Source organism: Malus sylvestris, chromosome 13, assembly GCF_916048215.2.
Source record: "Malus sylvestris chromosome 13, drMalSylv7.2, whole genome shotgun sequence".
NCBI classification, from domain to species: domain Eukaryota; kingdom Viridiplantae; phylum Streptophyta; class Magnoliopsida; order Rosales; family Rosaceae; genus Malus; species Malus sylvestris.
The window spans coordinates 11,908,033-11,928,908 of record NC_062272.1 but is presented as its reverse complement, the minus strand read 5'-3'; the positions used below and the strand labels follow the sequence as shown (position 1 = coordinate 11,928,908).

Here is a 20,876-nt window from a genome sequence, read left to right as displayed (position 1 = left end):
AAACAGTGTCACATCCACAGACTGAAAAGGAAAAACACTTTGCAAAATGTCAAGAAGGGTGTAGGAAGGATGTCGAGCGTTGTTTTGGTATCCTGCAAGCTCGTTGGGCGATTATCAGGGTTGCAGCTAGAATGTTTGATGTCGAGGCTCTTCGATCCATCATGATGACGTGTATTATTCTCCACAACATGATTGTTGAAGATGAGTATGATTATGATGGCGTCGATGAATATGAGCCGGGTCCGATGAACAACTCAATAACACGTATCTATTGTGCTCATGATGGGACCGAAAATCCAGTGCAACACGAGCCGTTGGAACGCGATGGACGTTACAATGAATTGATCGTTCAGCGGTACACTAATGTGCAAGAGCCTTACTGGCACGTAACCCGCCAGAATGACTTGATTGAGCACCAGTGGGGATTGCATGAAGGTGAAGATAATTAGAATGAGGCTTGTGGTTGAAGAATAAATTGTATTTTTTTTAAGTTTATGTAATTCTATGTAGTGTGTTTTGTTTTTAAGTTTATTTAGTGAGTTTATGTAATTCTATTTATTTGGTGAGTTTATGTAATTCTATGTAGTGTGTTTTGTTTTTAAGTTTATTTAGTGAGTTTATGTAATTCTATGTATTTGGTGAGTTTATGTAATTCTATGTAGTGTGTTTTGTTTTTAAGTTTATTTGGTGAGTTTATGTAATTCTATTTATTTGGTGAGTTTATGTAATTCTATGTAGTGTGTTTTGTTTTTAAATTTATTTGGTGAGTTTATGTAATCTTATTTCATGTGTTTAAATAAAGTACAAAAGAAATAAAGTTTTAAAAATAAATAAAGCATTACATTAAAATTGCATAATAAATTAAATAAAAATAAATAAAGTTTTAAAAAAAATAAGAAATTACATAAAATTACATAAGAAATTAAATAAAGTTCAAATCTAAAAAAAGAAAAAAACATAAGAAATTAAATAAAGCTCAAACCTAAAAAAAGAAAAAAACATAAGAAATTAAATAAAGTTCAAAAGAAAAAAGAAAGAAAAAACATAAAAAATACATAAAAATTATACAAAGTCTCTCGAGTTAGGATATGTGGTGCGAGGATCTTGGTTGTCACAAAAGTGGTTAGAACCCCCTTGACTTGTTTCCGCATCTCTTGCACGCCTCCTTCGCATGACATCTCTTTTTTCCGATGTCCAAAAATATTTAGAATTTGGAGACAGTCCTACTAGAGACTTGCTCATAGTGTCACGATCTGCTTGAGCCATCCTTTCTTCTCGAAGCAATTTATTTTCTCGATGAAGTGCTTCTCTAACCAGCTCGTTCTCTCGATTAACTACTTCTCTTTGTCTCTCAGCCGCCGCATCACGGGCCTCAGTAGCTGCTAATATTGCTGCCATAGCAGCAACTTTTTCCTCATCTCTAACCTTTTCTCGTGCCATGTTCAGTTCACCTTGGCGAGCAAGTTCCTCCATATATTTAATGTAGTCATTCTTGGAAGAACCACCTTTTTTCTTTGACGCCTTTTTACCTACGGGCCTGAGGGACTGACGAGTCGGTTGGGTGTCGGGCACTTGTTCAGGCGTCCCTTCCGTGTCTTGAAATGTGTCGGCTTCTTGTTCGGCCATGTCTGGTTCTGGAGAACTATGTAGACCCATACCGTGCATGACAACTTCTGGACCAGTTGCCACAATTTTGTATTTAGGGCAATCTTTGACAATTTGCCAACATTCCCATCTAGTGAATGATTTGTTCCTGTTCTTTGAATTGTAGAATGCTTGAGCTTGTAGTGTCTATAAAAAAGTGGGATAACATAGTGTTAAAAAGTGCGGGTGTAACACAAATAAATAAATTCAAAATATTGATACGGGTGGAATGCATATAAATTACATAAAAATGACATAAGAAATTAAATAAAAATGACATAAGAAATTAAATAAAAATTACATAAAAATTACATAAGAAATAACATAAAAATTACATACGAAATTAAATAAATCAAAATATTAATGTGAGTGGAATGCATATAAATAAATAAAAATATTGTCACCTGATCCGCTAAACTTGTCCCACTACGGAGGTTACCGGAAGCATGAGAGATGGCGTTTTTCCAACAAGTAAATGATGCGTTGAGTTTTTTCCAACGACCTTGAAGACCTTGACTAGTTCTGACGTTTTCTCCATGTACATCGCAAAACGCTTTTGTAATTTTACTCCACATTTCTCGCTTATCCATCTCATTACCCGTAATCGGATCATGAGTAGTGTGAACCCAACATTCACACGACGTAACATCTTCAATGAGTTTCCACGAAGACATTTTTTTCTCTTAAAGTGTAGAAAATATTGAAATGTAGATAGTATAGAAAGTGTAGAAAATATTGAAATGTGGTGTAAAGGTAGAAGATAAGGGTTAGGTATTTATAGGAAAAAAATTAATATTTTTCAAAATTTTCTGTAATTTTTTTAAAATTTTCTGTATTTTTTAATAATTTTTAATGAATTTTAATATAGTTAATTAATCTGGACCGTTGGATTTGAAAAATATTCAAATCCAAGAGCTAGGGAGTTGCCACGTGGCCAACGGTCATATTTATGACCGTTGGGCTTTTTTTATTTTTTATTTTATTTACTTTTTGTGAAAAAAAACTGGACCGCTGGATCCAACGGTCTATTTTAAAAGTAAAATTTAAAATTTTTTTTACCGTTGGAAATCCAACGGTCTAGAAAACTACCGTTGGAAATCCAACGGCAGAAGGGAAGCCACGTCGCCAACTCGGGGGGGGGGGGGACTGAGTGCGCCTGCACGTGGGCCCACGCTCTGAAATCTTGTCGGGCACTCGCGCCATGATGACGACCCCTTCAGAAAAACTAAGTTATTCAAGTTCTTTTTGCCAAAGAAGTCCCGCTCCGACGGCTCGACGAGTCTGAAGTAGTCGGCTTTTTTTCAACGAATTTCTTCTCAAACAAGAGTTCCCCTTACTCGTATTGCAGGCATGTCTTTCAGCGCAGCGGGATCCAGAGAAAGACAGACCCACCTACCAGTTCTAAGCGGCAAGATCAATCAAACAAAATAGGCGCGCCAGGCCAACTCCCCGGCTTCTGTCTCAGTCTCTTTTGGGCTGGTCAAGAGCCCAGCTCGGGCTGGGTACCAGTCAATATGAAGGGATGGACTTGATTGACAGGGTGCTGGCCCTGTTTTTGTCCTGGGTCCTGGGCAAAGTCCACTCCGGTGGAATTGCTCGCTCTGTGTTATTTATAAAATCAAGGGGCGATCAAGTCTTTTAATGGGCCGGTTTAAGGCCCACATAAATTGGACTGGTCAGGCCCACCCACTTGCCCTTACAAACGCATCCGAGGATAGATTCGCACAAATCAGGAAAACCTAAACATTTCCATTCCGGTTTACACTTGGACCGGGACAAGTACGTCAATTTCAAACAGGAAAGGACAATGTGGTAATTTCACTGCCATCGTATGCACAGAGTTCTTCTGGAAAGAGCCCCACAAGACCACAAGCTGTTCTGGACTCTTCGTTTTCCCTAGAACAAAATCCCTTCGGCTGACCGTCTGCTCTCGAAACAGTTTCACCCAATACATCCCTTCTACTGAATCCGGTTTTCCCCAATGTCAGGCGTTTCGATTGCTCGGATTCGGGGAGATAATCGCTTCTACAACCCGCCAGCTATACGGCAGCAGCAGCAGAGAAAAAAGCTAGAGGAGGAGAAGCATCAGAGGCAGTCGGTGGATTCAGATGACTGTGAGACTTCTTACAGTTCCGGTTCGGGTGATGCTACGAATTTGGATCGGTTTTTGGAGTACACCACACCTGTGGTTGCGGCTCAGTATTTTTCCAAGGTATTACAAAATCAATTTTGAAGTTTTTGAAACTTTATTTGGTGTTTCATGAAAATTGAAGAGATTGAAATTTTGGGTATATGGCATTGCTGAGAATTTTAAAATTTGCTATCTTTATCAGTAAAAACCCTCTAAATTAAGCTCCTATCAAACTTGAAATAAAGTTTTCAACTTTTAATTTCTTGCTTTGGGTTTCGGTGCATTGTTTCTGTAATTGTTGTAGAAGTGGTTCTCATGTGTTTCCATTTGGTGATGGATAGACAAGTGTGAGGGGATGGAGGAGTCGCGAGGCAGAATTACATCCATACTTTGTGCTTGGAGATTTATGGGAATCTTTCAAGGAGTGGAGCGCGTACGGTGCAGGTGTCCCTCTTTTGTTGAATGGGAGTGACTCTGTTATCCAGTACTATGTTCCTTACTTGTCCGCTATTCAGCTCTATGTAGACCCATCAAAGTCCTCAACGAGAATAAGGTGAGTAATTTATGTTTTGATGTTGCTGCTCATTTTTAACTTATGGGTTTTGACATGAATTTCATTACGCGGGGAAACTGTCGGAAAAAAAAAATTGAATTTAGTGAAGTGAAGCAGATGGATTCTGCTGTGATCAGTTTTGGATTCCTGTCAGTGTGCACTCCGAGATTTAGTTTACCTGATAATAAGACAGACCTACACTTAAGTAATCTCACGCGCTGTGTGTTACTATATCTTGTAAGTTCTATGTCCTCATTTACTGGTCCTTTCACTTGATTTCTCATTTGGAGTGATCAAGGAGATTTCAGATACAACTTGGTTGATTGGGTTACAATTTTTATCTGCTTGTAGTTACGGCTTACATTATATGAGGATAGGAAATGTCTTCTTATCAAGCTGTGTTGAAAAAAATGGCTGTGGTAGTATACAGTGGAAAGATATATTGTGAAGATAGGTTGTGAAGGACGAAATATAGTAGTGGAGTGCTGTTGGTTGAGTCGTCAGTAGACATCTTGTAGGCAATGGGTGACAAGATCTTTGACATAATGCATGGTAGTGTATTTAGATATGGTGTTACTTGGTGTTGGGGTGAGATGTCTGATGATATGTGGCTGAATCTCAACTTGAATTAGCAAAATTTTGCACGGAGTTACATGATAGTAACTAGTTTGAACTGCATTTTCCTTTCTTTAGTGAAACATGCGAGTCCTGGTTCCAAACAATTACCTACCTTTGTCATCTATGAGAGAAATTGTGTGCAAGGCTCCATGCATGCTAATAGCTAGTTTGAACTTTATATTTTGATGCTTTAGAGAAATATGCTAATAGCTATCAGCTGTGAGTTTGTGCACAGAGGTACACAAACTCAATGTTCACTCAGATGAAATCAATCTGTTGGCTAGTAACTGTTTGTATAACATAATTTTCCACTCGTGTGCATGTTATTACTGGAGGCCTGGTGATGAGAGTGATGCTGAGTCATCCAGGGAGACAAGTAGTGATGGCAGCAGTGATTATGGAACAGAAAGAGGATTCAACAATGTTCCTTATGGTACTTTAGGTTGGCAGAATGCTACAGATGTAAATGGCCATGGTTGGAATAAAACCGTACCGAGAACTGAACCCTTAAATGGTTCCTCAAGTGATGAAAGTGGTGAGGCTTGCAACCCTCCTGGTCAACTTATCTTTCAATATATGGAGCATGATCAACCATTTGGTCGTGAACCTTTGGCTGATAAGGTAAGTCACTCATCGTCTCACAACACTTCATGCGTTGAGTTTTCCTTTTTCTTTCATGAGTTTGATGGTGACATGCACTCATCGCTACCTTCCAACAGATCTCATTTCTTGCATCTCAATTTCCAGAGCTGAGGACTTACAGGAGCTGTGATTTATCACCTTCTAGTTGGATTTCTGTAGCATGGTATGCTTTATTTTACTAAGCACAGCATTGGTACATATGTAATCAGAAATCTAAAATAGTAACTGTGTATATTTTTGTTAAAGGTATCCGATATATAGGATACCTACAGGTCCAACTTTGCAGAGCCTAGATGCCTGCTTCTTGACCTTTCATTTCGTATCAACTCCCACAAAGGGTACATCTCTCTCTATCTCTCTTTACATATGTATTATAGATTTGTGTGCATTCATGCACTTGCTTGTTTTGCAAATCACATTATAATATATCATGTTGCTCGGAACAGGTGCAAGCACTGATAGGCTTCAGTTTGGTGGTCCACGAGCTAGAGACAATCAAAGTGCCAATTTCAAACTATCATTGCCAATCTTTGGGCTTGCTTCGTACAAGTTCAAAGTTCCCTTTTGGAATTCTAATGGAGTTTATGAATGTCAAAAGGCTGATTCTCTATTGCAAGCAGCTGACAACTGGCTCAGGCAATTGCAAGTTCATCATCCTGATTTCAATTTCTTTGTGTCGCACAGCATTCCAAAGAGGTGAGAAGGAGAATTATCTCTAATCAGCTTGCAGTTATCATCCCAATGTAAAAGGGATATAACCTACTGATGACAAAAACCCTTTTCACTGGCCAGTTTTTTATGTTATCGGTTGGATGTCAGTTCGCACTCCTGTTGTTATATTACAGACTTGGCCCTTGATATCTTATATTATCATCAAAGGAGGATTAAGAGAGATTTTGGCTTTGTGAGGGCTTTGATAGGCTGAAAGAAGAATAGTGATGAAATTATCGTTAATAAAGGCCTTTTAATATGGGAAGTGTGCTTCAGAACGGGCATCATGTATTGCATCAGGCATTATGATGACGACTCTTAGTCTATTTGCTTTCCACAATTTGGCGGTTTAGGGTGATGATCTCTGAGGATTCAGGAACAAGTAAGTAGATGTTGACAATTTTTCAATTACTATTTAGATGATGATGAAAATATGTTTAACTTATCTCTGTATGTAGAGGTGACTTTTGTTTAGTATGTTTAATCACACCGTGTATGAATTAGCAGTAAAGTTCAACGCGAACATGTTTTGTTAATGTATAATGTGATCTTATAGCAGAGTAGCAGTGAGTTATGATGAACAATTTGGTTGTGTCCTTGCATTCATGCTCTATCCTGATGGCACATCGTATGTGCCTGCTGTGAAGGACTTCCATGCAATTGGGATGTTGTAGTAGTATTCTAAGCTAATCATGCATTGTCATGCGTGATTTTCTTGGAATATTGTCACGGTGACATCCTAGTTATTGGTAAGTTTCTCCCGTGCCTGCCCTACGTCTGGACGGGTCTAGGATCTCGATGGGTGCACATGGGAGTGTTATCCAGGGGACTTGTTATAAGACCAGCATTCAAAGTTCAAACTCTCCAAGTCTGATCTGCATGTTTCCTTCCATTCCATAAAAGAGAGACAAGCCAATAAATTGGGAAAGGAAATTGAGAGCTGGGTATATTGTCAAATCTAGGCCAAGCCCGATTTGGAAAGTCAGCTCGTTCTTTCCATTTCAAGTATAATATTAGTGTTCATTAGTTCATGCGAATACGGCGGAAAGAACAACTCACTGTGAAGTGGGACTTCCATGGCACGAGGCCTCTGCCATCGTGCAGCATTTTCTATTTCCCTGTTGAAGTTTTGAAAGATGGACATTTATGCTAGTCATAGACTAAAAGTTTAGTAGGGTTATGGTTACGCTAAGGGTAAAGCTAGGAAAATTATATTTTGTAGACCATGTGACGTGGTTGTTGATGATTAGATTATTACTTAAATATTGATTAACGTGCTTATTTCATATTTGTGACACATCACATGATTTACAAATATAGTTGAAAAAGTTGATTGATTTTGCATTACTCTTAGGGCAGAACGCCGAGCCTTAAGGCTTCTAAAACATGAAGCTGGCAACCCACCCTAAAAGCAAGCTTGAATAATACTACTATTTGGTACCACAAACTACCACTTAAGTTAAATCCTTGTATAAACCAATGGAGGAAATTAACTACAACATATGTGGCTTGCCGCCGTAGTTTTAAGAAGTTTTAGGAATTTGTTAGAATAACGTGGTTTTAGAATTCACTAAAATGTCGTTTGGTTTTTACGTCCGATTATAATTTCCAGCAAGTGGTAATTCTACATTTCCTCCTTTGCTCCATGTCCACGTGCACTCATCTCTCTTGTTCTACTCTTAATAGTGAACTAAATCAAATGAAATCAATTGACAAAAAATCAAAGGAGTGCAAGCAGAGAACATAATAATTGAAGCCAATCTAGTAGAAGAGGCTCAAATCCTCACATCCCCCTCCCCGCACACCCAACGCAGAAAATCCATGCAAAACTATTTATGGAAAACAAAAAAGTTGCAAACCATCACCGGTGACATTAAGACCTCCACTCAAATCCAATCGCAGTCCACTAACGAGAGCCTCAAGTGCCCCTATGCCATATCTAACCTAAAGTGTCACCATTCCTTTCGAGTTTGTAGCTATCAAGAAAATGTACAAGAAAGAAGGCAAACGCAGAAAGTGGATAAATTATTCCATATTTTCATTATACACATCAAGGTCTGAGTACATTACGAATACATAGCTGTTGTTCTTATCATCTAACTCTTACCGATTGTTACATAAATAGCACCACTTTCTTCCCTCTCGTATTACTTACGCTCTGCGCTCTGCTCCTAATAACTTATCACTTCCACAACTCCCACTACACTCTTCTATCTCATAAATCATCAAGAATAGTCGACATGAGCAATCCTTGAACAAACTCACACCTCCGTGCCTGCTCCTCTTGGTCCTTGCGAGATAAGGGTGGCTGTTGAACGCTTCTGTTGCATTATAGACAAGTGTTAGACCTTGAAGAAATCATAATAAATTCACAGCACACAACGGAAACACATAATCAGCACACATGATATATCTGTTGTAAATCCAGACCTCAAGACAATCCCTAGATGCTATCCCTACACATCTATTGTTCTACATACCTAAAAAAATTCAAGATATGAGGACTCTCATTTATTACTCAGCCACCAAAAACATAAAACGGAAAGAAAAAGCTAAAAGTTGTAAAGTGGTGATGACGCTCGTACCTTTCTGAGACCTCTTCCTTTGTGCTCTCCTTTACAAAAGATGGTTCAACTAAAGGATGCGGCTTTGTACTCACATCCTCATCAGCAGTGGGAGGGTTAAATATAAAAGAAGACAACAAAGGATCAGCTTCAGTGTTTGAGGAAAGGAATGAAGACCCTCCTAGAAGGGATTGTAAACTTCCTTCTCGCAGCTCTTTCCTTAACATAGAAAATGTTGAACTCGATCCCCTGCGAAATTTCCTCTTGCGCTGAACGTAATGTATAGTCAAGGACCACATGACACTCACTCTGGACTGAAAAATATACATGCCAAACCAAAAATAAACATGGAAGGGAAAGTTATCAAAGTTTTTATGCAAGAAAAATACCATGGTAGCAGAGTAAAGTGACTGGTGGAAATACAGGAAGTGTCAACAAAGGGAACAAGGTCATGGTTATAATCAATCACATTATAATAACTAGTCTGCTTGCTGGCCAGACACATTAAGATATGCAAGAGTGAATTAGATATCTGAACATAATTTTGCTGAAATTGAAATACCAGTGAAGATAAAGGTTTTATCTAGACACATGATTCCTGTCACACCGCTATTTAGATGGCTTTAACCAACTACCTAAACGATAAAAATCATCCTTACATTAGCGAACCAACTTTAATGGCACAATGAGCATGCATGTAAATCATAACCAAAACAAACACAGAAATCCAGATGAAAGGATATCTTTAACAAACTCCCGTGTTGCGTGGTAATATGGCTCACAAGGTTTGCTCCCACCCTTTTCGCACAAACAGGACAGACCTGGAAAAAGGAAAGGAAATGAACATTTGGTTTCACAGAAATCCAAGAAAAAGGGAACATCCCAAGAGAAACATTCCTTCCCTATTAATTAAAACACCATGTAGACCTGAAAGTTACCTATCTGTATATCAACAAAGAAAGTAACTACGAGGTTGGCTCAAACCCATCATAAAGACACTCAATGAACAGGGGCCCGAGAGCAGTCTTCAACACCCCACACAAAACTAGCAAGGAAGAATACCAATATTGTCGGTCTACTAAAGCTTGAAGAAAAAATGTCGTACTAAGATGATCAACTGTCTAAATGAAAACCATCCCCTCTCTACACCATCATATACTACATGAATCACCCCTGAACGTAACCCACTAATTTGCAACTCAACCCTACTCAAATGGAAGTCCTACTCGACCAAAAAAAACCCTTTCACAAGCACAGCCAAACCCCAAGAGAAAACCAAGTAAACTGCTAGCATCATTTTGTATGCCTTGACAGTGAAACATTTCCTCCCCAAACGTTAACTCACTCTATACAGACTCATACAGCTTCTTCCTAAATTACAAGACAAGTGAAACTAAACAACAAAAATTGTTGCTTTCTAAGCCGAAACGAAAACTAGACTACCAACAAAACGCAATCATTAAAATTTACAAGGGAAAAAAACTAATGAAATCTCGAAAGTTCGTATCTTCACACATTTCGAACAACCACTTTTCTAGTTAAGCTAGAAACAAATTAATTGAACTGTAAAACTTACAAAATTAAACTAAAAAATGTGAAACTGAACAAAATACCCCGTTCTTAGCCTCCACCGGATGCTCCTCATCGATGTGGCAGCAAAGCCCAACGACATCAAAATCCTCGGCGCAGAAGGGGCACAAAAACTCGGCCTTTAACTCATCGTCTCCGTCAGTCTCTTCGTGCGAAAACAGATCTGCACGACACAAACCGCAATCATCAGCACCAAAAACCACCCACAAAAAATCAAGAAAATTAACAACAAACAATGAACACCGCCAGGGGCAGTTCGGGAAAACTCACCGGATCGCGATTGGTACCGCCTCGACGAGGAGGTCGAGAAGAGACTGCTCCACAAATTATCAGAGTCCATTTTCTATGCAGTACAAAATCAAATCACGGCGACTAAGAATTCGGAGCTCCAATCGGAATTTGAGGGTCCGTATTTGTGAAATTTGAAACCCTAGAAAGAAAAATGGAGACGATAGATAAAGAGTGGGTGTGTGGTGTGAGTGTGTGAGGAAGCGACCAAGAAATTGCGTGTGAGAGAGAGAACACAGCAGAGACTCGCTACCGAACTTCCGGAGAGGGTTTAACCGCCTTTTATAGTACTCGGGTGCCGGAAATACCCTCGCGCGTTCCGGTGAATTTCGGGGAGTGCCACTTTCACCTGAGCTGGAGAGATTTTTGCAACCAGAACACCGGATGGTAACATTCCGTGTCATTATAAAAAGGCCTAATTGGATAAATGGTCCCCGTGGTCATAAGGTATTCGGATGATAGCCCCTGTGGTAAAAAAATTCGGATTTAAACCCCTGTGGTCTAAGTCTGTTAGGATTTAAACCCCTGTGGTCTAAATCTATTAGGATTTAAACATTTCTGTTAAATAATGCTGATGTGGCTGCCACGTGGCTGCCAAATGGCTGCCACGTGGCAAAATAATAATTTTTAATTTTTTTTTAAAAAAAACCTGAATTAAAAAAAAAAAAAAAAAAAAAAAAAAACAAACCGGATCTGCAAGAAGAAGAAGGAAGAGGGAGAGGGAGGAGGGCGCGAGGAGACGGCTCCGGCGAGGGGGGAGCTAGTCTCCGGCGGGAAGAAGAAGAAGAAGAAGAAGAAGAAGAACAAGAAGAAGAAGAAGAAGAAGTCGCGCAGGGAGACCGGCGGGAAGAAGAAGAAGAAGGAAGAAGGAGAGGGAGGAGGGTCGCGCGGGGAGAGGGCTCCGTCGGGGGGGGGGGAGCTGGTCTCCGGCGGGAAGAAGAAGAAGAAGAAGGAGAAGAAGTCCGGCGGGGTGGGGGAACGGGCGGAGGGCGGAGGGCGGAGGGCGGGGGGGATTTTCTGGGTTTCTGCGTTTTTTTTTTTTTTTTTTTTTTTTTTTTTAATTCAGGTATTTTAAAAATTATTATTTTTGCCACGTGGCATATATGTGGCAACCACGTCAGCATTATTTAACCGAATGGCATAAATCCTAACAGACTTAGACCACAGGGGTTTAAATCCGAATTTTTTTACCACAGGGGCTATCATCCGAATACCTGTTGACCACGGGGACCATTTATCCGATTAGGCCTTATAAAAATTATGGGATATGTATGTTAAAATGTTAATAATTTGAAAAATAAAAAATTCCACCATTTATATAAAAACACATAATGTATCACCCGTGTTCCGCTCACAATAAAAATATTCTTCCTGAGCTGAGCCATGCAGGGAAGAGATCCCCTCCAGATTTCTCCCACCAAAGCCCAACAATCAATTAATTCGGGTCCTTAAAATTTGATCCAACAATTTCAAACAGGGAACCATTTTAAAAGTTATAGTAATTTTAACCGTTTGATCAAATTTCAAGAGTCCGGATTAATTAATTGGTCTGCATAGATTTCATTGGACGGAGGACGTGTGTGAATTGCTATTCACACGTGCCGAGTCCGTGGTTTTGTAGTTTATCTTTTTCTTCTTTTTTTTCCTTTTTTTTTTTTTTTTTTTGGGTCTCCTATAGTTTGTGAGCCACTTGGTACTGTTTGTGAGTTGACGCGGTTTTCACTTTTCGTGTTGTCTCGCCGCCTTCTTGCCCACGTTTTGGAATTTTGGCACGTCTCATAAATTTGGACCTAAAACTTGCGGGGGCGGTTTGGACCTAAAACTTGAGGGGGCGGTTTGGTGGCTCCAACAGGATAGGTTACGAGCAATCACAATATATATAAATCTCAGCCGTTGTTGGTGCTGTTAAATTGTAACTTGGATGATATATACTAACCTTAAAGGCATGTTTATTTATAAATAAAATTCTAAAAGGCGTTAGACACTAGCACGGCAACAAACAGGGGTCTAGCGCTTAAGTGTCGAGAGGCCTTAGGCGTGTAGGGGTCTAGCCATAGGTATCTTGGATGAGATACTAACCTTAAAAGCATGTTTACTTACAAACAAGATTTTAAAAAGACGCTTCGGCGCTAGTCTTCCGGCCAAAAAACAACATCGATGAAGGCGTGTAGGTGAACTATTGCGTGGTGAGGATTGTAAATTTTCACGAATTTCCCATTTTTCGCTCAACAATTGAACTTTGTTTATTTTTTTTTTGGAGGATGGACGAATCAAATGATTTTTTTTTTTAATTTTTGTCTAGTCAGGCGACGGGTAGAGGGCTTAGGCTTAAAAAAAAGACATAACTGTATTGGAATAAATAAATAGTAAAATAGAATGGCATATTATAAAGTATTAGAACATATTGAAAACATGGAGAACAAGCATATAATGAGTGGTCATCTAAGTATTCAACAAGTCTTTTACAATTTATTGATAAAATAAAATGCAAAATGAAAATTATTTATTTTTTGTCTAAGTGAGAGTATGACGTAGGCGAGTCTAGTGGGTGCCTAAGCAAGTCTAAGTGCCCTTTCTTAACTTTCAAACGTCTGAGGATTAATAGGGGCAGTGGTCAACGCTTAACGCCTAATCGGAGCTTAGACGGTACTAAACGGAAATTTTTAGAACAGTGCTTACAAATAATGAATTACAATGAGTAGATATCATTTTCTTTCATATCATATTATGTGTTTAGTAACAACTAATGCAAAATACTTTTTCATCTCAAAACAAAAAACAACTAATGCATGAAGGTAAATGGTTCTCACATCATTTTGGTATTGCATTCCTAAAAATCTTGGGTATGGATATCTAAGAGTGGTTGTGTATCTATTACACATACTTTCTTATTCTTATTGTTTATTGTATCGATTCATGACTTCTTTGACTTCAAATACCTAAATATGTCATAAATAAGATTTGTTTTGCTTCACAAACAATTCTTTGTGGATTGACTTACATTAGTTTAATCCAACTTGAATTCAATTGTGAAACGACTCCTTTTGTTGTTTTTCGAAAATTAAGATATAAATTGGGAGTAATTGTCTTTTTACAGTTCCTTGAACATATATTTTGATATATATTTCGGCAAGTGTTTCTTGTGGGTTTGTAATTGTCTACTCTAACGAGTGATTCCTGTACTATAAACATCAACTGCACTAGTGATTCATTTCATACCACATGTGCATCTATAATATTTCAGGGGAAAAGGTGGTTGACAATTGTACAAGGAAAACAAAACAAAACAAAACAGGAAAAAAAAAACTAGGGTATATTAACATATGCTTGCAGATTGAGTTCTTCATTTTTTCTTCTTCTTCATGGTAATACTGCAGACAGAAGCCTTGAAACTCCTCTGCAAAAGGTCCGCAACGCCGAGGTTGAGGTCAGAAGTCATGTTTGGAAGTATAGATGTCAGCAAGTTCACATCTGCCATGGCCCTGTGTTTTGGACCTTCTCTAGTGATCTTGTAGAACTCACTAAGTCCCTCAAGAGAGATCTTTGGAGGAACCTTTGACCCTGTCAATGACATTATTAGAACCCACTGTTTGTTTCCGCGTTTGAGCGGTATTTTAATTTATCTAATCTAAACTAAGGGAGGGGGGGTGGTCGAACGTAGGTGCGGAAGGATGGTGCATTGCTCTAGCCAACATGTCTACACATTATGTGAAAGAAATTGTATTGTATATAGCTCTTACCGTATAATTTCCTCAACTCATGCGCCAGTGCGAGGGTGTCCAGAAACAGCCAGTCAGGAGGAATTTCAAACGAGCAGGAGCTGAATTCCTTGATTAAGAAGGGCACGTCAAAACGCCGTGCATTGTGAGCTGCAAATAAAACTTGCACTCCAGGTCCTTGCCTGCTTCTGATGTATTCGAGAAGAATCGGAATCAACTCCACCATCCTACACGACAAATTCTAATTAAGTTATTGCCTAATGCCAACTCTTCCTGACGAAGAATGTAAAACTCACGTAAGTAACCTAACGTATAATGAGTGGTGGACCTACTAATAGCATCGACACTTTTTGTATAAAGAAAAACAAACCTCGGGACATCTGAATGTGTCACCATGTTGGTTGGTATACCGTGGATGCTAGAATTTGGAACATTTTGTTGAGGGTTCACCAGGGTTTGAAAGCAACTGTTCTTGCCTCCTTGAAGATCGCGGAGTGCAATTTCAGTTACATGTCCTATCCTTCTGCAAAGTCCGGTGGTTTCAAGGTCTAGAACAAATATTTTCACAAGATCCTTCAAAATACCGAAATTCAAAATCGTTGCTTGAGCATCGGAGTATTGTATGCTTCTGAAGGATTTCGAAGGTGATTTGCTTAAAGCGGTTGTTGTTGTTAGTGTTCTTCGTAAAGATGCCAATCGAAGAGATGGTGATTGAACTCCAAACTTAGGTACTTGCAAGTTAGAACAGAACATGGCGCACGCCCTCATTTCTCCTCAGCAACTGGAAAAAATAATAATATAAATTAAAATTTAAAAAACATAAGATTGTAGCCATTTCAAAGGGACTTGGCAATTTCCATAAGAAAAATTCTAGCACAGTGCACAATCTGAAAAATTCCATTTAAATTCAGAAAAGAATAAAAAAAATGGTCACACAAATGATAAATACAGAGGTTGAATAATTCAACTTTCTTACAATGACCGAAATACCAGTGGCATTTTGAGTTACTTAAATCAGGCAAATTTAATGCTGATCGTCTTTTGTAGCTACCAACAACGCCACAATTTTCATTCTCAAAATTAAACTTCAAGCATATGTGGTTAGGTCAGTTTGCTAGTGATCCCACCCCTTTGCACCCGTGTTTAATTCCCCCGTCCCCCGAATTAGAGTAGTTTAGAATAGAAAATCGCCTTGCAGAAGAAACATCAACTTGAAGTATTTTTACATTTACCTGATGGGTTCGAAACGGGAAAGAAACTACATTACATTTGCAGATTTTCAATTTGATAATATAGGAAGGGGAAGTGGGGGGTGGGAGAGGTGGTTTTTTAAGACGGTTTTTGTAAGGAGTGTGTGGAATGAGCAGCAACTGCGGAACCCACGTTGCCCTCCTCTACTCTAAACGACCAGTCCCCGAGATGTGCGCGATTTGCCGTTGTAAGTATTTGAGTTCCAGATTTTGGCGCTTCACCGTTTTCTCATGCTCGCTCAAGTTTTGGGCCCTTTGGTTCTGTAGCATTTGATTTTGAATATGATATGTTTTGCATGTCGGCCTTTCAACAATTTAGGCCCCTTGTCATTTTCCGTTTGTTGGGCCATTGTATAGCAAACCTCATTCCCGCGCCTCCCCCAACTTTTCTTGTTCATGTTGACTGATAAGTAAGAGTAGGTATACCGCATGACGCTGGCTAGGAAAGGTTGAAATGTCTCTTTAAATCTTTCCGGCCCCCGGAATAGTGAATTGTTGAGGCAAAGTCACTAGCTAGTCCCTTTTTCGAGTAAAAAAAAACTATTTAGGTAATTCAAGTGTTAAACAAATTGATGATTTTGGTAACAATTAACTTTTTCAGAGAAAATAATATTATTAGACTGTAATATTAATTGCTAATTAAAACCTTGGTTAAGTAGGGACAACAGTAATTATTCAGTACCATGTGTCAATTAATCGTTACTTAACTAATATTATGAATTATTGACCAAATATGAACATAATATAAAAAATATTTTCACTAAATATTGAATGAACCAGTTCACATGTGACCAAACACTACTCTTTTAAATCCCTTTTAATTAGCAACTAACAAGTGAGAAAATTCTTTTTAAAAAAATTAAATTGTTAAATTTTAAATGTTAGGGAAGAGGGAGATCAGTAGGAAAATTGTGAATTATATAGGGATTAATTTGCAACTTGCAAGAAATTATTGACGATACAAAGTTTAAGGATGATTGGGATTAGGGCATGGCTAAAATAGCTATACACAAGCGACTGAGCCCCCCGTGCGATGTCGCAGGTCTTAAAACTGTGTTCAACGTACTGGATAGAATAAAGTCTATTTACATCTTTATATTCAATAAGGAACAAAAGATACTTGTTTGTACAATGTATTACATAGCCAAAATTGTGAGTTGCTGGGATGGTAATGTTCACGGTAGAACTTGTGTAGTTTTATTACCTAATATCAGAAAGAAATGCTCTGTAGTGATTAATAAAAAAATATTTAATAAACAATTCATATGCATAGAAAATTAGAGAGACAGAGTAAAATGCTAATCAGAATATAAGAGATAAAAAAAAAGTTGCAAAGCTGTTCTACAACCAAATGACATTGGTTGGAATGAGCCCCTTAAATGGTTGAGAAGTTTGGATGATGGTTATACGATGCCTACATTGAGGGTAACATGAGGAGAATTTTTGGGGTAGTATTGTTCGAAAAACTATCATCAATAATGTACATTCTCCAAGAAATCATATTCCAGGCCTAAAATAAACAGTTAGCCTTCATGAAGTGAAACCATCTAAATTTAGTATGAACCAAACTCCAGGGAGGAGATGATGATGATGTGAAATTCAACATGCAAAGGGTGAAGGAAAGGAATTTCAACTGGAAAGATCTGGAGCAAAGTGGCTGCTGAAATATGGTAACCAGTTAGAACCTTGATTCTAAGTTCCAAATGCAGAATATCAAAGTCCTTCATAAGAATTAGAAACAAAGAGAAGAATTCAGAGAGTTTGATCATCACTGGTTTTCTCCAACTCCCATTAATTCCACATCAAATTGGGAAAAATCTTGTTTTCCAAACGAAGATGTTGAACATCAACGTCATTCCACTGTTTTCTCTCTGCATCAATGAAGCGGAAAATACGTTAGTCCCATCATGTTGTCCTGGCTGATAGCATATTTGAAATAACACTGTTAAAAATCAAACAAAAATTAGAATGAAATACATAATAATTGTACAGGATTTCTGTAAATACATGCGGGTCTTTTAATTGATATTTAATAGATAGAACTCAAAAATTTTGAGAACGAAAACATTTAATAGATAGAATTGAAAAACTTTGAGAACAAAAACGAAAGGTTTGAAATTTAATCAAACCCAACAATAACAGCCAAAATCAAAATTAATTAGAGCAAAGGGTACAAATTCGAAATTCCAAAAACCCAAATTGAACGCAAAATATCAGAATTCATAACGCAAAGACTCAAATTAACACAAAATCAATGTGCTTTCAATAGAACCTGAAAAACTGTAACCTATCAAAAATGCAGAAAGAGAGAGATCGAAATACAAATGGGGTTAAGTTAACCCTCGTCGAAACAGTAATGATTTGAGGCATGCAATAGCTGTTTCTTGTTCCTGAGATGAACGGGACACGACTGGCGGTAACAATGAGGTCCGATTCACAGGCGTTCGGACAGCAACAACTCGCTGTCGTCGCTAGCAGAGTCACGGAGAGAAGAGCGAGAGTGAAGAGAGAGAACGGAGAAGAAAGAAAAGAAATAAAAAAGAAAAACCTAACAGGGGGTGGTGGTGATCTGAGGAGGAAAAAGATTTCATCCACCCAACTTCAGTGCCCACTGCAAAACGAAAAGATAAAAAATTTAGTCATAAAAAATCCATCGAAAAATATAAAGATTACAAAAATAATTGGAAACATTACCCAGAAAAAAAAATTGAACTTCAAACGGAAATTCAAAATCAACATTGATAAAAAAAAAATCATCAAAAACAAACAAAAAAGTTCAATTGAGAAATGGGTATGCAAAAATGAAGAAAAGAATTGCGAAAAAGGGGTATTTGCTAGAAAACAGAGACTCACAACCTTAGCTAATTCAAGGGTGTAGAGTAATTAGCTTCGCCGGACCCACAAAAAGGTCGGAAAGGCCTGAAATTGGCCAGAATAAAATTAGATTCTCGTCGGAAAAAACGCCGCAAGCTATGCTTATGGAACTCTTCAATCAATGGGTAGGTTCGAGCATGCAAAGCTTGAATGATGTTGTTAGGAGTGTCCTGAACTGAATAGTTGTGGTTGCGGGCGGCCGCCACCAGAAAACATGTGAAAGTTGGGTTTTTCGTTCGAAGGCTAGTTGAAGACGGGGAGAACGGCAAGAGGGAAGAGAGAAGGAGGAACAAAAAAAATATAAAGCGTATATATATTTTCCGAGGCAATGGCAAGAGAAACAATCACAATCAGAGGCCAAGTTTATTATTGATGGAAGCTATAAAGGAATCCATTTCGAGATCAAGATGTAAACGAATGACATAAGGAGAGTAGACGGAAGCAGCCGCCTGAGCTATAATATTACTTCTACTTACATGGAGGATTTGTGATAAAAATCAACACCTATCAAGTTGTACGTGTACGTAGTTTATTAAGTTTAGACAATATCTATGTAATTTGACAGTTGCCCCAATCGACTCTAAGCTCTTGACGGTAATATCCATGAATCTTTGACCATACACTTATGTACCTAACGATAAGATCCTATAACTTCTAGAGTTCCTCAAGCCATGTAAAGTACTCCACGATTAATTGTTATTTCAAATTTATATTGTCCAACAATATTCAAGTAAGTTTCCAAAAAAAAATAATAATATTTTAAGTAGATGTTGTTGTCACTCATGTCACTCTAAGTCTCAGATATTCTGGAAAAAGAACGTTTGTGAGGTGACGGTAAAACTAGATACAAGTGGAGTGGGAAGGTTTTTCACTTTGTAATTATAATCGGATTTCATCCATGGCACAGTGTGGCTGTATATCCTCCAGCGAACCAAACCCTATTTATAAACAGTCAACTTGGGGTTCGATCGATCATGGACTTACTTGGCTACTTATACAGTTACACTCTTACCTTTGCTTGCGACCCTGGCAAAGGTGTGCATGATGCGAGCCCGTGAGAGGTCGATTTATATGCTTCGATGACAGGTAGTTTTCGCATGATTTGCTTCACTAATAATTCTGAATTCATAACACATTTTTTTGGGATACCTGCATGTGCATGTGGAGATTGCACCAGAATTTGGAAAGTGGAGGAAGCAGAGACTAGCAGCTGCCACGTGCTCATCATCTATCTTTCTTTTTTTTGTATAATTATTGAAACTCCTAGTGTTACCAAAATTAGATTAAATTGACGGGACAACAAACCCACTTGTGACCCTTTGATCCTTTACGATCGCTACCCTAATTGAAAACTAAAATTTGGCTATACATTTTCCTGTACAGTGGACACTCAGATCACAACCTTAGGTATTTTCTAATCACCAATGTCTAGTTGTACAATATGGATACCATGTCGGATCGATCTATCTTAAAATCAAAGTTTATTTCTCACTCTTTTACTGGACCTTAATTGTTTCTATCCGTGTGGATCCCACTGGAGCGCCTTCTTCTTCGACAACAGGTGAATATTCATGTACTACTTCTTGTTGATTCCGAGAGACAAAGGAGGCTAGGTTAGCCGAAAGATGGTTATTAGTTCAAGGATGTGGAATGCCCCTAACTTTTCAGGGTAAGAATTACAAGTAAAAACTAACCAAGATATTTTTTTTATAATTACAACACAAATAAACAAAAATCATTTAGGATAAATTACATAAAACTACCTCAATTATTGGGTCAGTCACAGTTTCATACCCCATCTTTAAAAAATTTCAATGTCATACCTCAACTACAAATTTTTTACAATTTCATACATTCCGTCAGTTTTCTGTCAATTTTTCCATTAAAGAGTGACGTGGCTTAAAAAATTAATTAAATATTAAAAAACTAAAAAAAAAATCATTTTTAATTTTTTTTTGGCACGGGGACCCACCCCCAGTACCCTTTCTTCCCCCTCCCTTTCCTCCCCCACTTCTCTATCTTGCCGTACCCATAACCCCCCTTTATCCCCCCTCTTTCCTCCCTATCTCATCTTCCCCAAACCCAAAGTCAACCAGATACCATCCCAAACCCATATCCCACTCCTCGCTGCCATACCATCCCAAACCCAGATCCCACTTCCTGCTGCCATTCTCCGGCACATCCCTCAGCGTACCCACTTCTCCCTCACCTCCCTCAACGCCCTCTTTCGCATCCACTCTTCGCCACATCCAACCAATTCACCAAAACCCTTACCTCGGAAACCCTCTGAAA

At 38.4% G+C, this 20,876-nt stretch overlaps 4 protein-coding genes across 5 annotated transcripts; 1 reads left to right on the top strand and 3 right to left on the bottom strand.

Moving 5' to 3' along the window:
• Positions 1-1,032: 1,032 nt before the first annotated feature.
• LOC126595588 (uncharacterized) lies at positions 1,033-2,136 on the bottom strand. Its single transcript, XM_050261873.1, has 2 exons — positions 2,049-2,136; positions 1,033-1,791 (listed from the first exon to the last, which is right to left on the bottom strand). The coding sequence occupies exon 2, from the start codon at positions 1,663-1,665 to the stop codon at positions 1,063-1,065; it is 603 nt and encodes a 200-aa protein (XP_050117830.1). The 5' UTR covers positions 1,666-1,791; positions 2,049-2,136; the 3' UTR covers positions 1,033-1,062.
• A 1,356-nt stretch (positions 2,137-3,492) lies between these two features.
• LOC126595580 (uncharacterized) lies at positions 3,493-6,842 on the top strand. The gene is made up of 7 exons (XM_050261859.1): positions 3,493-3,856; positions 4,117-4,328; positions 5,282-5,567; positions 5,666-5,751; positions 5,835-5,926; positions 6,035-6,284; positions 6,381-6,842. The coding sequence occupies exons 1-7, from the start codon at positions 3,626-3,628 to the stop codon at positions 6,511-6,513; spliced, it is 1,290 nt and encodes a 429-aa protein (XP_050117816.1). The 5' UTR covers positions 3,493-3,625; the 3' UTR covers positions 6,514-6,842.
• Positions 6,843-8,316: 1,474 nt separating this feature from the next.
• LOC126595585 (protein DEHYDRATION-INDUCED 19 homolog 4-like) lies at positions 8,317-11,010 on the bottom strand. Its single transcript, XM_050261868.1, has 5 exons — positions 10,724-11,010; positions 10,477-10,616; positions 9,607-9,684; positions 8,885-9,138; positions 8,317-8,620 (listed from the first exon to the last, which is right to left on the bottom strand). The coding sequence occupies exons 1-5, from the start codon at positions 10,791-10,793 to the stop codon at positions 8,515-8,517; spliced, it is 648 nt and encodes a 215-aa protein (XP_050117825.1). The 5' UTR covers positions 10,794-11,010; the 3' UTR covers positions 8,317-8,514.
• A 2,916-nt stretch (positions 11,011-13,926) lies between these two features.
• On the bottom strand, positions 13,927-15,798 carry LOC126595582 (exonuclease DPD1, chloroplastic/mitochondrial-like). Of its 2 annotated transcripts, none has more exons than XM_050261865.1 (4): positions 15,693-15,798; positions 14,831-15,241; positions 14,482-14,687; positions 13,927-14,302 (listed from the first exon to the last, which is right to left on the bottom strand). In XM_050261865.1, exons 2-4 carry the CDS (start codon positions 15,226-15,228, stop codon positions 14,085-14,087), a joined length of 822 nt encoding a protein of 273 aa, XP_050117822.1. In that variant the 5' UTR covers positions 15,229-15,241; positions 15,693-15,798; the 3' UTR covers positions 13,927-14,084. The 2 variants fall into 2 exon arrangements, with proteins under 2 accessions (XP_050117822.1, XP_050117823.1); XM_050261866.1 differs by lacking the exon at positions 15,693-15,798 and adding an exon at positions 15,437-15,575.
• Positions 15,799-20,876: the final 5,078 nt, after the last annotated feature.

Coding starts and splice junctions, on each gene's coding strand:
- LOC126595588 (XM_050261873.1), bottom strand. CDS start 1,665: ATGCACGGTATGGGTCTACATAGTTCTCCAGAACCAGACATGGCCGAA.
- LOC126595580 (XM_050261859.1), top strand. CDS start 3,626: ATGTCAGGCGTTTCGATTGCTCGGATTCGGGGAGATAATCGCTTCTAC. Junction 5,568..5,665: donor GTGAACCTTTGGCTGATAAG/GTAAGTCACTCA, acceptor ACCTTCCAACAG/ATCTCATTTCTTGCATCTCA. Junction 5,927..6,034: donor CGTATCAACTCCCACAAAGG/GTACATCTCTCT, acceptor TGCTCGGAACAG/GTGCAAGCACTGATAGGCTT.
- LOC126595585 (XM_050261868.1), bottom strand. CDS start 10,793: ATGGACTCTGATAATTTGTGGAGCAGTCTCTTCTCGACCTCCTCGTCG. Junction 10,617..10,723: donor GCGGTACCAATCGCGATCCG/GTGAGTTTTCCC, acceptor TGTGTCGTGCAG/ATCTGTTTTCGCACGAAGAG. Junction 9,685..10,476: donor CGGTGGAGGCTAAGAACGGG/GTATTTTGTTCA, acceptor TCCTTTTTCCAG/GTCTGTCCTGTTTGTGCGAA.
- LOC126595582 (XM_050261865.1), bottom strand. CDS start 15,228: ATGAGGGCGTGCGCCATGTTCTGTTCTAACTTGCAAGTACCTAAGTTT. Junction 14,688..14,830: donor ACACATTCAGATGTCCCGAG/GTTTGTTTTTCT, acceptor TTTGTCGTGTAG/GATGGTGGAGTTGATTCCGA. Junction 14,303..14,481: donor TGAGTTGAGGAAATTATACG/GTAAGAGCTATA, acceptor TGTCATTGACAG/GGTCAAAGGTTCCTCCAAAG.